Source organism: Saccoglossus kowalevskii, chromosome 7 (genome assembly GCF_978046115.1).
Source record: "Saccoglossus kowalevskii chromosome 7, keSacKowa6.1, whole genome shotgun sequence".
NCBI lineage: Eukaryota > Metazoa > Hemichordata > Enteropneusta > Harrimaniidae > Saccoglossus > Saccoglossus kowalevskii.
Window position 1 is genome coordinate 20,692,786 of NC_140647.1, and position 17,922 is coordinate 20,710,707.

Below are 17,922 nucleotides of genomic sequence, written 5' to 3' on the forward strand. Positions count from 1 at the left end.
CATTTTTGTTACCACGTGGTAATTATGTAAACAATGACTGTTCAGTCAATGCAAACGCGTATCTCTATATTCAGGCTTTTGAAACATATCTGCTAAATTGCGTTTCTGAATGAGTCAACAAGCAGAGAATGCTTTATTCAAAAACGTCAGCAAACCCTTCTCGCTACTTTAAGAATGCATTACGTGAGAGGTTAAATATGGTCACGCCAAGCCTATTTAATTACTTGCTGACTTGAGCGCGACATGACAGTGGTTTATTTTGCTCCCCGAGTTTTAGTAACACAGTATTGGGTAAGTATGTTTAATCTGTATGGTATACATTGTGTAAACAACAAATATTGTTGCATATATACAGTTATTGCAATTCGTGGCTCATTCCACCTTTGTTACAGTTTATTTTCGACATAAAAGTGACGACAATGATCGTGTTTTCCGTGACAGAGTAGTATACGCGGCAATACCTTACTTGTGTAACTACGATGTATTTCTATGAAGTTTTGCTCGTAACTTGTTCATTGATGTAAACCTATATTTGATTTGACCCAATAATTACTTAATAGTCTACAGATTTAATATATCATTACATTGATGTAGTGGTCTAACGTTCAAATGAAGAGATATGTCAGAGAAATGTCGTAATAATTTATTACATCCGCACTCAAACATGGTGATAAAGTAGTGTTCCGAAACGGATACAGAGGAAGAGGGGTCATTACGTATTAACGTACCCCCTAATTTCTTATGATTTGTATATGTTTTCGTTTTGTCTGATTTATATTTTTACATAGAAACAGAGCCTGTGAAATAAAATTCTTGATCCGACCCTAGGATATTATTTCAGAGTTGCCAAATGTTTACATAAAATACATAAATGACTGAGTCCATTGTATACTTCGACATGCTGTTTATTTTGACCGTGGTGATGTAGTGCCAATTGTCATTAACCGGTAGTCGACTTCCTGAGCAAATTTCAACAGGAGTGAACAAGGCGGAAAGGGCGGGTTGTGTTAAACTAATATTTCGCGTTGGTTGTTAAATTCAACTACGAGCTACCATATTGTATGTTATTGTATGGACTGCTAGCAGAAGACAGGTACTAAGTTTACAACATAACAACTCGATGTATTTAAATGAATACAACGAGGTTATAATTGTAGCAGTAGAAACATGACCTAAGGGGTATATCCATTACATATTGTTTAATAATAATACATGAATTAGTCGCAATTGTAAGTATTCTTTTGTGAAATGTAGAGTGTCTGAAATTGAAAGTTATGTTAATACACAGTGCCGTGTGGCACAGTGTAATATATACTTTTACAAAGAAGTTGCATTCTGACGTGAACTGCCATTATTTTAATTAAATACTATTCTCTCTCACTTAAATGGACATAAATGAAATTTAATGAGAATACAATAACTGTCCTATAAAACAAGGCTACATGGTGTGAGTAGACAATAAAAAGAACCTGTTTAGCTACTTTAAGTGAAGCTACTTTATGTAAAGTGAGACATATATTACGCTGCGTTCAAGCATCCATGACTCGATTTGCCTGATATATTCCATTCTATATATTTACCTACTGTGAACACACCGCTTCCAATGCGTGTAGGATAGCAACCACCTATGACATGTGATTAATCACTAATCCATGCCATAGCAGTTGGATATTTTGAGAAATGGCTAGTCTGTTCTACATTAGTATTCAATAACTTTTTTGAATTTTACACAAATAAAAACGACGTGTGTAGTTACCTCATGCGCGGTGTAGTTGAATTACATTGTTATTGCGATAACAAGCTGAAATATTATGACTAGTTCTTCTCTCAGAATCAGAACTGGCAGTTTTTTACAAGCAAAGATTTCAATCAAACAAATAGTATTGGCAAGCGCAACTAAGAAACTACTGTAGTGTAATCCATACGCTAGTCACCCGACAACTATCGGTCAGAAAGGATATCGTCGCATAACATCTGATACAGCCTCTAGTGTAATTTGCTTCATTGTCAGTATGACCTTTTATGACACATCAATAATGTTTTCATTCGCACTACTTAAGGTAGATTAACTTGCTGAAGCCTTTGAATGAAATCGTCTGGGCTTAGAAATTAGGATTAGATTTCACAACATAAGTAATGAAAACATATTAAATGTCTCAACCATTTCAGACAGGGTTCAAAGCAGTAAACAATGTAGTAGAGTGTGTTGCGTTTATTTCAGAACTGCTATTCCAAATACTCTAATAAAATGTTACTATTGCACTTATTATATTGCACACCACTACTCAGGGTGTGAATAATATTTGGCATCTCACTATAACCTTTTGTTTTCTGTGCGTTGCCATAGTGGCATATTTTGCTGTATTTTTTTCATTAAGATGTTTTGACATGCTGAACGAATGATAATTCTTTTAACTACGAAGCTACGAAAGTTATTGAATACAGTGATAGTTTTGTCATTGAACTTTTCAATCATACAATGCAATTGTTTTTCTATACTACTTTCAACGCTATAAAATTACACATTGAAATATGGAAAGGTATGGCAGTATTTGTTTTCATTGTAATACGCCTTCACCTGGGGATTGAATATTATTTTACGTAATTCTACAGAGTCAGTTACAGGGAATGTTCAATCTGTTTAACATCTATGTGACCCTGTAAACACCCAGGAATAAATAGTTATTTGAAATTAGGCGGACAACTATATTCACTACATAAATGAATATCTGCAACTAGAGAAAGTCATAGTAACAATTGATAGTGGATTGTGAATAAACTATTATTGAGACAATCTGGATTATGAATACACCAGAAATAGGCTTATCTACAAGTTGAAACGAACTGACTAGCTTACATTCTGTGACAAAATGATACCATACACAATGTATTACTTGCATTGAAATTCATGTGATTCCATATCAGACTAAGAATTCTGTGATTTATGATAACATGGTGTAACTCAAAATCGTTTTTAGTGATTAGCTATGAGGGTTTGTAGTAATTTATTGTAAACTTCACTTTTTAAAATATAGATAAAAAAACCGATATCTATCTATTCATTCCTTCCTTTCATTCCTTCCTTTAGTCTCATCCCAGAAGTATTAGCGTCATATTACTAATCTTAATGAATTAAAACCTCACTTTGAAGTTAATTTATATTTCTAGCATAAATTCAGCTTACACCTTAATTGCTTTACATTATAACAATCTTGCAGGCGGGATGAGGGGATCTAAATTATTTATTACTGTGTTTACTTCTAGCCTAGTCACCTTTATAATGGGAGATTCCAAAATATATGTACTCGCTGTGGTATATCTAGTCTGTAAATGTCAATGCTGGTCGGGTGCGGACTATTGGAACAGTAGATATACTGGAAAAGGAACTTATATTCCTTATACTGGTGTGTATACAGTTTGGTATGACGTGTCTCAAGACATTGCATGTTTCAGTTAAAATTCAAAATTATTAGATGGTCACACATTAGTAGCATGTCATTAATTTTATTTCTTATAAATGATACAATATATGAACGCACTGTAAACAACTCTATATTAAATTTCACGGCTGAATTCATAATGGCTTACTGAAAACTGTGTCCCTGATATGAAGTTATTTCAAGTTATAGTTAAAAACACGAGCCTATTATAACACGATTGTGTTTTTTAACAATAGTCTTTACTCTGTTGTTCTGTATATGTAAATGAAAAGTTTTTGAAACAGAACCTGGAATTTATATATTCTTTTTTGCACGTGTATACACAAACATAATACTCTAGGGTCATCAATGAACCAAAAATAATTTACCTGATCAGAATCCAAATCCAAGTGTTGCAGGTAACATGATTAAAATGTACATTTAATTAGGTACGTGGTATGGCTTATGGTCATCATCATATGGATATGGTAGATACACTGGTGGCACTTATTGTAATGGGTGTAGTTGTGATGACAATACAAGGACTGTAAGGCAATGCATTGGGTCTACTGTGTAAGCAATGACATGGTTTATTCATTATAATATTTATATTGTGTGTTGATAAACAATTAGTAGCAGATATGAATTAGTCATTTAGTTAAAAACAATAGAATGCAAATACGTGATAAGCAAACTCCAACAACATGTAACACGTAATTGCGTCTACGTAATGAAATCGCGCGGATTTTAGTTACCAAATAAATTCTATTATTTTACTAGAACAGTTTTCAGAACCCTTGATACAACCCATTAGCCACGAAACTGGGTTCGGTTGACAACGTGACAGAGTAATATTTATAAGGGGCACGGCTGATGGCCTAAAAGTAATGACAATCATGAAAGTTAAAGAAATCGGTACTTAATAAAAAAAAATCTGAATAAAGTATCTCTGACTATGGATCGATCGATAAATTCAATACAACACCAACAACATGAGCATAGCGGTAATTACAAAATGCCTATTACATCGCATCTATTGCGTGATCGCACATAGAATAGTTCAATGTCAAAGCTACATAAAAGTATTTATAAGTAAATCAGAATTCACTATGATATTATCGTCTTGTACAAGTAACCGGTAGTCCGTAAAACGTATTCGCTGTTCTCAGTAGATCGTTGTGAAATCGGCCACTAGAAGTCAGCTCACCGCGTAGCTTTCAGGATAGACGCTTGGCTCGGTCGCTATTAATCATCTGATGTGTTGTGCAGTCCGACAGAATAGCGTCCGGAATTGCACAAATTCAGGATGGTAATCGATATTTACAGACCGTAAAGGAATTCCTGTCAGGTCACTTCAGATTTCACGTCATCAAGCGTAGATCGGCAAACTTCTAAACTCAGCAGTAACACGATAAAATCCCAGTAAGAATAGCACATGGATAATGTGGGTGATTCGCCGTTTAGAACAATAGTTTGCAGATTCGTACTCACTGCACTAGTTCGTGGTAATTGCACGTCTTGAACCAGCCACAAAGTCATCAGTGTTCACTGACCAATGTCACGTTGACTACAGCAAAGTTCAGGGCAGCTCAATCTGCGGCGGAAAATAGTTGCTACTAGTCCGACATCTTGAAAAAGGCCGCTCTCCCAACCTCATGGTCCCATCATGCATTTCAACTTTCTTTTGTTTAGTCACGTAATTGCGCTAATGTGCTAATCTCTTACAACAATCAAAACACATACCCACATTTTGATCGTAATGCAACTGGGAAACAAGAACAAGTAAATAAATATCAAGCAAAACAAATATATCAATAAACTAAAATAATAATCAAAAATAGTAAAATTGAACACTGTTTCAAACACATTTACGATTTTGGAAAAAACAAAAACATAACACGGTCAATTCAAATTAGAACTCTTGGAAACCAAGCAAGAATGATGTCGAGAGTGAACAGACAGGAACAGAGTGGTGATATTCTTGATTCTTAGTAATAGCGTTTTTTTTTTTTTTTGCCTTCTATTCTACAATACATTACCCAGTTATCTCTTCACTCTTTATTTGAAAATGTAGGCTCATACAAAAAATACCTTATCTAACGGAGGTGAAAGCTGATATGTTTCCAAGCCCTTCGACACTGATATCAATGTAAGTACAATTGCATGATGAGATGCAATTCATTCATCTCAAAATACTCGAAAATAATATGAGGTTATTACGAAGATACCTCAAAGTATGCATGAACACAGTACAGCGGCAGTATCGACCGACGCACAGCGGGGGTCGATGCGACAGCGTACTGTCTGAGTGCATACTTTGAGGTATCTTCATAATAACCTTCTTATTATACATCTTTTCCTACCAAGGATACATCATGGGAATGCCAAAATCTAAAAAGTTTAGAACAGAATCAGCGAACTTCTTTGTATGGAGTCCGGTTAAATTCTGGTGGCAGCCATGTTTGTTTTTATTATTAGACGACGCTTACGCGCGTAATAATTCCCTATTTGGAATTCGCATTTCCTAATATGGTAGGATGAAAATACCCGGCAAAATACCGCAAAATTACGGCACGCTTAACCTATGGCGTTACGGTGACAGATGTATAATAATGAATAATATTATATTTGTGACTTCACATCAGTAAAGAGCAATGCAATCTTCAAGTAAATAATACTATCAGCGTATAAGTTAGCAAATATTATTGAAATTGAACCAATTGTGTCATATATATACGTTTTTTGTAACATTTTATCTTTATGGTTTTAGATCTTTTGTTAATGTCGGTCTGCTACGAATAGAAAATAACGCATTTGATCAGATGATCAGATTGACTAGTCTGTAAGTATGAATGTATGACCCCAACACGTAGGCGCCAGTTATATAGCATCAACGTCCACGTGTGGGAATAACAGTGATATGCCACTGATTCAATCCACTTTTAAAATGCATAAACAACCCGTTTTATACCACACCGCGGCCAGATTCCAATTTCTAAACAACTTGGACATAAACCAGGGCAAACACTTTAATGTGATAGGTCCGGGATGGATCAAGGCAGTTTCACAGTGACTCGTACAAATTCACTCACCATCAACAACAATAATTGCACAATTCTACACGTGTTGCAAGTATCAACAATAAACATGGCAAATCTGTATTCTCCACTCAAACAAACATTTCACAATAGCATAGAAATACAGGTAGTCATAAGACACAATTAAAATACATCAAATGATAACCACTTTCAGCCCAACCCACTTTTATAGAGCTCTGAAAACAACAATCACTATCGATTCAGTCCCTTGTCACGTGTTACGTGTGTACTCACGGCAAAGTGCTCAACGCGCACGTAGTTCCCAGCACCAGGCTAGTCAACGACAAAAATCGGCGAATTCCAAGTTACCATCAAGTCCCGTCGATTACTCAGCATACCATCGATGGAGGGGCCCCTTAGCGAGTCTTCTGTCGGATCCAGGTCGGCCTCCTTCCTCAATTTCCGCCACTTCACTTGATTTTAGCCACAGCTATGAAAACGCCACTACCACTTTCAAAATGTCGTTCGCGCGAAGAGACAGTTTCTTGACAACCTCGTTCACAGGTCACACTTTCTAGCCTCTCTCCTTCACGTTCCACACGCCATAAACAGCCCACATTTTAGTCGGTCTTTCAAATACATTACATTCATGACATTCGAACAGAATTCAAATTATCAAAGTAAATAAAGATACATAATCAACTAAGTTCAAACAAAGACTTCTCGTCTCAGTGGAGGAAATAATTAACAAAACACAACCCCTATACTTAACACACACAGTGCGATTGTAATGCTAAACAGTTATCGGCTGACTAACTGATGAATAACCATTCGAAACAAAACATATACGATCGCCACCAGACGTTGTGTGGCCATAGGTAATTATAATCCCATGAAAACACAAACTCTACACTACAAAATCCTTCATCGCAAAATCAATGCAACGACCAAGGCGGAAGTGAAAGCATTACCGTAAAACGCACAATGCCGTTTCAGTAACCCAAACACTAGAACACTCTTTTAACATATTTACAGTAATTTCATATTATTTAAATAAGTAAACAATAACATGGACCATGTCCGGGTTATACTCTCCCCCCACAAATATGAGCGTCCCCGCTCACTGCAGTCGCGAATTCTTGTCTTCGTGATCCTGTGTCTTGCCTAGTGGTCCTCTTCGGCTCACCCGGATTTGGTGCCATTGGCCCCCAAATCTCCATCGAGTGCTCTTGAATCTTAGCCCCTCGATACCCTCATCTCCATCGGGCACCTTTGAATCTTGGTCTCCCGAATACCTCGTCGCTCCATTGAGTGCCCTTGAATCTTGGCCCCTCAATCACCCTGTGTCTTCAGATCACTCCTCTTCTACCAGCTAAATTACACACTTGAATCTACTATTTAATACTAACATGAATGCAACATATGTATAAAGTATAAAGGTAATTTGTAAAACTAACAAAGTGTACTTGCACACTAAATAAAGCCTTATTACCATATTACACAATGTCATAACCCACATCTCTAGGGCCTAATTCCTTCCCTTCAAACCATCCTTTAGTCAAGGAAATCAGATCATGCAACATCTCTCCTGCAAATCTTTTCTGCTGTGACCATCCATAGCGCTCAGGTGCTTTTCGTGGTCGGCTTGATCTCCTCACAGCTTGTACTTCATCTCCAGTAATCGCAGTCTCCGTTACAGTTACTACTTCAGCCTCAGGAATTGTCACATCCTCATGGCAGGGGATTCTCTCTGGCATAGTCTTGGCCATGGTATCTCTAGAATTATCATCGGATGCCATTGGTCTGCTCTTGCCAGTTGATGACATCACATTTTCACCACCTGAAGAACATGGCGCAGGATTTTCAATACCTCCAGACATGTCATTGGGGCTACTAACGTTATTCATTTCTTCCCTCTGTATCAAATCATCACTCACTGTAACAGGCACAGCTATCCTCTCTGACTCTACATCTTCCATATGCTCTGGTGTCTTAGTTTGCCACCAGTAAACAAGTTCCTCTTCACTAGAGGTGTCACTACTTGAACTTGTACTGACTGGTCTCTGTCTAGTCTTCATATGGGGGTTCCTGGTAGTCTTTGTGTACGTCTTCCTCATGGGACGCTCAGGGTATAGTATCGGTAACGCATTGCATGGTAAAAGTAAGTTACGATGCAGCGTTCGGGTAGCTCCCTCTCCTCTCTCTGGCTTGACCTTGTACACAGGTAAATCAGGATTAACTCTCTCCATCACTAAATATGCCTCTTTCTCCCACTTATCTGCTATTTTATGTTTACCCCGTATGCCAACATTTCTCACAAGCACTCTATCTCCCTCCACTAGTATAGCCTCTTTAGCTTTCCTGTCATACCTCTTCTTATTGGCATCTTCATGCTTAGCAGCTTCCTTGGTAGCCACTTCATATGCCTCCTTCAGCCGAGCTTTCCACTTACTCACATAGTCATCAGATCCCTCATCCTCACTCCCTCTGGGTTCTAGTCCAAGATATACATCTACAGGTAGACGTGGATGGTGCCCATACATCAAATAATATGGGGAATAGCCGGTGGCATCATTCCTTGTGCAGTTATATGCATGCACCATAGAACTCACATGTTGCTTCCAATTTTCCTTCTCCTTATTCTCCAGTGTGCCGATCATATCCATTAGTGTACGGTTAAATCGTTCACACTGAGAATTCGATTGCGGATGATACGGGGTAGTCCTAGTCTTTCTTACTCTCAGCTTCTTGCATAATTCAGCAATAACACGCGACCCAAAGTTCCTGCCCTGATCAGAATGAATTCGTGCCGGGAACCCGTAATGAAGTAAGAAATACTCCATCAGAGCATCAGCTGTTGTTCTTGCTGTCTGATCCTTGGTAGGTATAGCGATAGCATACCGCGTAAAGTGGTCGGTTATTATCAGGATATCCTTAACACCACCCCTGGAGGGTTCAAGTGTCAGATAATCCATACATACAAGGTCGAGTGGTTGGGTAGACGTCAGATGTCCTAGAGGTGCTCTAACCCTGCCCTCTACAGTTACCTTTCGTCTCGTACATCGTTCACAGCTTTTCACCTTCTGTTGGATGTCAGCCAGCATTTTGGGCCAATAAAACCGTGTGCGTAATAAGTCAGTTGTCCTCTCAATCCCAGGATGACCCATGTCGTCATGCAACGCTTCCATGGCCGTGCCACGATAAACAGCAGGCAATACCAGTTGGAAGTATTCATCACCATGAGGGTCAACTCGTCGTCGATGTAGAACACCGTTCCGATAACACAAGCTGTCCCATTCTCGCAGGGCAAGCTGAGTCATCCTGTCCTCATTACCACGTTCTCGCGGAGTTGGTTTTCTCTCTCTGTCCAGATACCAACAGACTCTCCCTATCACAGGGTCTCCTTGTTGCGCAGTCCTCCAGTCCTCTGCTACCGTAGTAGGTAGGGATGCTTGATCAGCCCACCTGTTTATGTCTTCACGAGCCTGTGCCATGGGGCTCGGTGACATTCCCAACACTTCAGCTGCAGGCAAAGCAGTCACCAGCTGACTATGGCTGATAGCACTGACAGTCTGCGGATTCATCTTTTCCCTCTCACTGGGTGGCAACCAATCCAACCAGTGGGGTTGTCCTTCATCGTCCGTGGAATATCCTTGACTTGGTCTTCGTGATAATCCATCGGCGTCGCCGTTAAATCTCCCCGGTCTGTACTGAAGCTCAAAATCAAACAGTGCCAGGGCTGACAACCACCTGTGCCCCGTTGCATCTAGCTTTGCTGTGGTCAGGACATACGTCAGGGGATTATTGTCAGTCACCACAGTAAACTTCCGACCATATAAGTAATCCTTAAATTTGTCCACAACAGCCCACTTCAACGCCAGAAATTCCAGCTTGTGTGCTGGGTAATTGCGCTCACTTTTCGATATTCTGCGGCTGGCATAAGCTATCACCCTGTTTGCTGTACCATCATGCTGGTAAAGTGCCGCACCCAATCCCAATAGGCTAGCATCGGTGTGTAGCTCAAAGCTTTTGTTGTACTCTGGATAAGCCAAGATAGGTGGGTTGGTTAACCGATCAATCAGTGTATCGAAGGCTGTCTGGCACTCATCATTCCAGATAAAGGGGGGTTTCTCACATTCTCTCACACGTCTCATTTTTCCAGTTCTGTTTACTCGCTTATACAATCCATGAGTTAATTCATTCAACGGCTTAGCTATTTTGGCGTACCCTTGAACATATCGACGGTAGTAACCAGTCACTCCCAATAGCGTCTTGACCTCCTGAGCATTCTTCGGTATTGGCCATGTTCTAAGCGCCTCTGTCTTTGCGGGATCAGTCTGCACACCTGCTGCAGATACCACATGGCCTAGGAATTTAACTTCATCTCGGAAGAACTTACATTTTCAAGCCTTAAGTTTCAGTCCTCCCCTCACAAGTCGTCTAAATACTTCACGCAACCGACTCAGATGCTCATCAAAATTATCTGCGTAGACTATGATGTCATCAAGATAAACGATACAACCATTATACAACATATCACCAAGGCATCTCTCCATAATACGCTGAAAACTAGCCGGACTAGTTGCTAACCCCATGGGCAGCTTTAGACACTCGTAATGACCCACCGGGCTTATAAAGGCAGTCTTTTCCACATCATTTGGGTCCATTAAGATTTGCCAATATCCCTGAGTCAAGTCACAAACCGAAAAAACTGTAGCACCCTTCAAAGCATCAAACGTTTCCTCTATCCTTGGTAGAGCGTATGCATCTTTTATGATCTTGGCATTCAGACGCCTGTAGTCAATGCATAGGCGGGTACTCCCATCTTTCTTTCCAACCATCACAATAGGAGCTGCATATGGGCTGTGCGAGTCTTGAATTACCCCACTGTCCAGCATACCCCTCAATATACGCTTGAGTTCATCATATTGGGCAGGTGGCAATCGTCTATGTCTCTCTGCCACCGGTATATCATCTGTTAACCTGATACGGTGCGCTTCAATCTCACAGGTACCCAAGTCATTCTCCGACTTCGAAAAAACAGTCTGTTCTTCAGTGAAACACTTCTGTACCTCTTGAATCTGACTGTGTGACAATTCTGACTTAGTAAGGTCAAACCTCACACCATCTATTTCAAATGTATCTTCACCATCAGACACTCCATCCTCTGGCTGGCTCTGCATAATCGCTGACTGCTGACCAGGGCTACCAATCCAACTTACTGCTCTGGCTTCTCCAATAACCTGACCCGGCCTTACAATTATGTTTTTATCTGTAGTATTACTTATGCGAACCGGTACCTGAGACTTCTTTCTAAGACATTTAAGAACTCCAGTTGTTGCACTAGTAGCAATGTTACTGGGAGTGTTTCTACTTGGCTCTACAGCAACAATGTATTCGTCATGTGCTGTGCCTCCTCGTACACTTCCTAAAACCACTCTGTCACTGTCTGGTCTGATGATTAATGGCTTCGGCACAGCAGCCTTCACATCACCCAGATACCCATCTTCTCCTATAAAACGCTCGCGGGCTGCCAATATGCTGCATGTCTTCCGTCTAACTTCCGACATTCTCATAGATCGCACAGTCTTCTCTCTGTAAGACAGTGTACTATTATTCATAAAACAATTCAAAAGATTGGTGCCCGCAGTGACTGGTACATTTCTATTGTATTCATTATTGACGGCTACCAACACCAACGTCTCATGCTCCTCAAGGGAATCAAACAAAGCACGAGGAAACGCCATAGTCACTTCAACATATCCCAAATAGGGCAAAGTCTCTCCTCCGGCTCCAGTGACCCGGAAAGACTCATCTAGTAACATCAAAGAAATCGAAGACAACTTTTTCTTATAGTAGTCGTAAGATATAGTGGTAACCTGGGATCCAGTATCAATTAATTAATTAAGCAGGGTACCAAGTCACCATTAACATACACCGACTCCTCTGGGGCTCTGCCCACCAGTCTCTTCCAAACGTCTTCTTTCATCATAAAAGGTTTCCTTCCCTGCCTTGCTGCAATCACTTGTTTCACCTTATGTTTTCTGTGCCATGCCTTTAATCCTTGATTCACTGAAGGGGGTGGTCCCTGTTGTTCCTGTCCCAGTGTTGCCTTTCTTTTTGGATGAGGGCAATCAGGGGAAATGTGGTCTTTCTCTCCACAATTATAACAGGTTACTGGTCCCTTCCTTCTGACTCCGCCCCTAGAGCGACATTGTCTACGTAGGTGTCCCAACAATCCACACTCATAACAGGGCCCAACCCTTGCTGGTGCAGTCACGTTCACGGCTGGCCCTGCCGAATACACTGGAGTAGGCTGAACCAATGGGTTTGCTACACTCAATGGCGGTGCCATAACAGGTGGTGCCTCCCTCCGACCTACCATTTCCTCTTCCAATTGCGACTGTTTAACCATCATTTTATCTATCTGCTCTTTTATGAGAGAAACAGCAAGTGTAGTAGCCTGAAGATGTTTCATTATGTTATCAGATTTATGATCACCTACTGTCTGTTGGTGACTGTTAGAAGGCTCCTCCTCATCACCTGCCACTGTCTGATGTGCTCTAGCAAGAGATGGCTTACTTCTGGTCTTTCCTCCACCCCATTCAAAATTCTCCTGTTCAGCTCTCCTAGCTTCACTCCACAACTGCCTAAATGTTGATATGCCATCATATTTATGCCTTAGGGCCTGCTTGATGTCTTTGTCTCTCATATGAAACCAAAAAGCAGTGCATAACGTTCTATCAACATCTTCAGCTCGTATGCCCCCTCTCTCTTTCACATTATTCAAAGCCAGTTGTAACCGTAGTCCATAAGACTTCATATCCTCCATCTCACGTTGAGCACTCTCTCTGTGGAATCTTCCCATTAACATAGGACCCGATTCAACCTCACCATACGGAACCTCCAATTCCTCAAATATTTCCTCAAGGGTGGCATCTTCCCCCAAGTTCATAACAAAATCACCTGCATCTCCTTTTAACCTCTTAACTGCTGCAGTCAACGTGCTGAGTGATAGATGCTTGTCCTTTTGTAAACATCTAATATGGTATTTCCAACTACGAAAAGAAACCTCCCCTTTCTTATCAGAACTACCTGAAAAAGTAGGTACAGGGGGCTTAGCATACGTTCCACTATTTGCAGCAGCAGCAGGTAGAACTGTATTCTCATCAACAACAACACCCCTTGCTCCCAGGTGGCCAACACTTGTCCCCTGTCCAGAGCAATCATATTCAGCTCTAATATCATCCTGGCGTCTTCTCTCAATCCTACGCCTCTCTCTTTCCTGTTCTAACAATTCTTGATATCGCTGTTCAGCTTCCTGTTTCCGTTTCTCTTTCTCCTCAGCTATCAAAGTCAACTCTACCTGTTTCATAAGTTCCTGATCTCTCTCTGCCTGTTCCTCTTCATCCAACCTACGATTTGCTTCAGCCAACATTCTCTTTTTCTCTTCCTTCTCTCTACTCAGTTGCGCTGTATTCCACATGCCTGGATTGGCTGGCGTATCATAAATATTCCCTTCAGTACTTCTCTCCTCATCTATCATTTCCTGTTCCCTGTCAGCCATCATGGAACAACTAAACAAACAATCCTCCTATCACAAAGACTTAATAGAAAAAAATAATGACAGAAAAGTTTAAACAACAGTATCCTATATCAATATATATCAACAACAAAGCTCAGTGCCTATTACTAGCGGTCATACAATTTGTCAACACTAGATGGCGCACTATACACATCTGTCACTAACTAACACATCACCACAAAGCACCACCAATAAAAACAGTACATCACTCGCTGCATCCACAAAATATCAGTTGCAATACTAATCACTACTAACAAAATCGTACCAAAATTTCTAAGTATTTGGAGTAAAAAATTAGAAAATTGGGCATAGCTTACGCACTAGGCCTACCATGTTAAATACATATCAACACAGCAATAATCAATGTAAACAACAACAACAATCCAATATGGCTGCCCCCAGGTATTTACACACTGAATGCAGGACACTTGAATTTCCGTAAGCAACTCTGCATGAATCTACTGCCAAAAACAATTTTTTTTAAATCCACCACAGGCCTCCACGTCGGGCGCCAGTTATATGACCCCCAACACGTAGGCGCCAGTTATATAGCATCAACGTCCACGTGTGGGAATAACAGTGATATGCCACTGATTCAATCCACTTTTAAAATGCATAAACAACCCGTTTTATACCACACCGCGGCCAGATTCCAATTTCTAAACAACTTGGACATAAACCAGGGCAAACACTTTAATGTGATAGGTCCGGGATGGATCAAGGCAGTTTCACAGTGACTCGTACAAATTCACTCACCATCAACAACAATAATTGCACAATTCTACACGTGTTGCAAGTATCAACAATAAACATGGCAAATCTGTATTCTCCACTCAAACAAACATTTCACAATAGCATAGAAATACAGGTAGTCATAAGACACAATTAAAATACATCAAATGATAACCACTTTCAGCCCAACCCACTTTTATAGAGCTCTGAAAACAACAATCACTATCGATTCAGTCCCTTGTCACGTGTTACGTGTGTACTCACGGCAAAGTGCTCAACGCGCACGTAGTTCCCAGCACCAGGCTAGTCAACGACAAAAATCGGCGAATTCCAAGTTACCATCAAGTCCCGTCGATTACTCAGCATACCATCGATGGAGGGGCCCCTTAGCGAGTCTTCTGTCGGATCCAGGTCGGCCTCCTTCCTCAATTTCCGCCACTTCACTTGATTTTAGCCACAGCTATGAAAACGCCACTACCACTTTCAAAATGTCGTTCGCGCGAAGAGACAGTTTCTTGACAACCTCGTTCACAGGTCACACTTTCTAGCCTCTCTCCTTCACGTTCCACACGCCATAAACAGCCCACATTTTAGTCGGTCTTTCAAATACATTACATTCATGACATTCGAACAGAATTCAAATTATCAAAGTAAATAAAGATACATAATCAACTAAGTTCAAACAAAGACTTCTCGTCTCAGTGGAGGAAATAATTAACAAAACACAACCCCTATACTTAACACACACAGTGCGATTGTAATGCTAAACAGTTATCGGCTGACTAACTGATGAATAACCATTCGAAACAAAACATATACGATCGCCACCAGACGTTGTGTGGCCATAGGTAATTATAATCCCATGAAAACACAAACTCTACACTACAAAATCCTTCATCGCAAAATCAATGCAACGACCAAGGCGGAAATGAAAGCATTACCGTAAAACGCACAATGCCGTTTCAGTAACCCAAACACTAGAACACTCTTTTAACATATTTACAGTAATTTCATATTATTTAAATAAGTAAACAATAACATGGACCATGTCCGGGTTATAAATGAACAATAGTTATTGTCGAGTGAAAGGAAATGTAATCATTGCCACAATGGCTTTTTCTCATTGACTACATTCTCAATGAAATATCTGAATGTATGGGGAAAATATGTGATTGTCGTTAATATTTAGTTTACCTCGGCTAACAAATTACAATGTTTAGATAACAATAAGGACATCAGACTAAGCAAGCGTAACTACCATTTAACTGTTTTCTATATTTCCCAATAGGACAATTCATAATAACAAGATAGTTGAGATACCTGATATATCTTTTTGTACCAGTCTAACATATCTGTAAGTCTATTCACAATTTTATTTGTTTGCATGTTCACGTTTTATTTGATTTGACTACAAACAGTAACAAATGTGTGTACATATTCAATTTTGACTTCATGTGGTGTACTTTTGCTGTTTTTATTGTCTCTTGTAGAATATTTGTCAGGTGTTTTGCATGACTTTTTTGTTTAATTACTGGGGATTACAATATCGTTTCGGGATAATGTTCTGTTACATTCATAGCATTATGCCTTTTATGTAAAGACTAGAATAAAAACACTAATACAAAAGTATATTAAGTTACTAACAATATCTTTTGAAAAACCACAAGTCGATTAATTTGCATGCACGTGCTATTATGCTATATGGGCATGATAAGTAGTTATCAAGTAGCTAATAGTGCAGTGACATTATTTTGGGTTTTATTCTTTCAGAGATCTATCTAGAAATCAGATACAAATATTTAAAGCTACCTATACAAATTATGTTTGGCCAAGTACATTGCAGAAAGTGTGAGTACCACTTTTTTGGTTCAAATGGTTTTATCGTCAAATTCCATGAAGACAGTATAATGCAAGTGAGAACATATCTACTTTTTCAGGAGTTTAATGGAAAATAACATAGATTGGATTCCGGATGGTTTGTTCAGTAATACCAATATTCAGTTTCTGTGAGTATTACACATCTGTGGTAAAACTATTTATAATCAGCATCTGTATAATCTACAGCATATTATTGTTTGTAACATTGTCTTATCTACGGAAATCTGTTTGCATATTTATCATTGAGTGTATCCATAATATTCTATAGGCTATATATGTGTGATAATTTAATAAATGAAATGCATATACAAGCACGAGAACATATTGGCTATCATTTCACTTATTGCTTACCAAAATGCTGGACAAATGAAAATATTGAAAATGTTTATCAAGTGAAAAATTATTTCACGGAAATTCTGTCAAAAAGACAAAGATAATGATGGTAGTAATAAACATGCCGAATAAGTTTTTATTTATTCGAGTGTATATAAAACATACATTAATTCCTAACGAGACACGTCAATTCAATACAATACAATTCAACATCTTTGTAATCATAAATATGTGTATTTTTCAGCGGACTTAGCAATAATAATATCCCACGAATACCAGATGCAGCTCTTCAAAACATGAATAGTTTGACATTTTTGTAAGTATTTTTTTGCTGACAATGTCGTACATTTTCTAGTCCACTGTGTGCTTATATATATGTAATTTTATTATTGGTATATAAACCATCTAACATTTTTCATGTGAATATTAATACAAACATTAAAAAGATATAGATGTATTATCTTGTATTACTATCAGGAATGTAGTCACACACATTCAACTTTTAAATTTACATTATTACCTTATTTGCATATCTCAAGTAAGGGAAATTATCTATTACTTTTACCTGGAAGTACGCTTTCAAGATGACTGCAACATTTCACTCCCTAGTATTTGGGGAATATCTGAAATAAAAGTTACATTATCCTAATTTTAGATCCTTGGATGGCAACAAGATTAAAAGGATAACTAAAACAAATCTTGCCGTACTTACCAGTCCAACATTCCAACACTTGTAAGTTACCAATCACTTATCTGAACTTTGCGTGTATGTGCAGTATGAATTTGTTTGTAATTGTAAATCTCGACCTCGACATTTGTCACAAACCAACAATAAATGCTTGCGCCAGTTCCTCGATATATTGACCTTAAGAAATCTAATACTCGTGTTATAATTAAACTGGACTGGTTTCTCGTTTTTACAGGAATGTGAGTAACA

At 39.1% G+C, this 17,922-nt stretch overlaps 1 protein-coding gene across 1 annotated transcript; it reads left to right on the forward strand.

The window, feature by feature from the left end:
- Window positions 1-219: 219 nt before the first annotated feature.
- Window positions 220-17,722, forward strand: LOC146740850 (epiphycan-like). Its single transcript, XM_085501849.1, has 10 exons — window positions 220-291; window positions 3,265-3,404; window positions 3,869-3,992; window positions 5,494-5,568; window positions 6,190-6,261; window positions 16,063-16,128; window positions 16,545-16,622; window positions 16,712-16,780; window positions 17,230-17,301; window positions 17,641-17,722. Exons 2-10 carry the CDS (start codon window positions 3,281-3,283, stop codon window positions 17,720-17,722), a joined length of 762 nt encoding a protein of 253 aa, XP_085357975.1. The 5' UTR covers window positions 220-291; window positions 3,265-3,280.
- The last annotated feature ends 200 nt before the right edge of the window (window positions 17,723-17,922 follow it).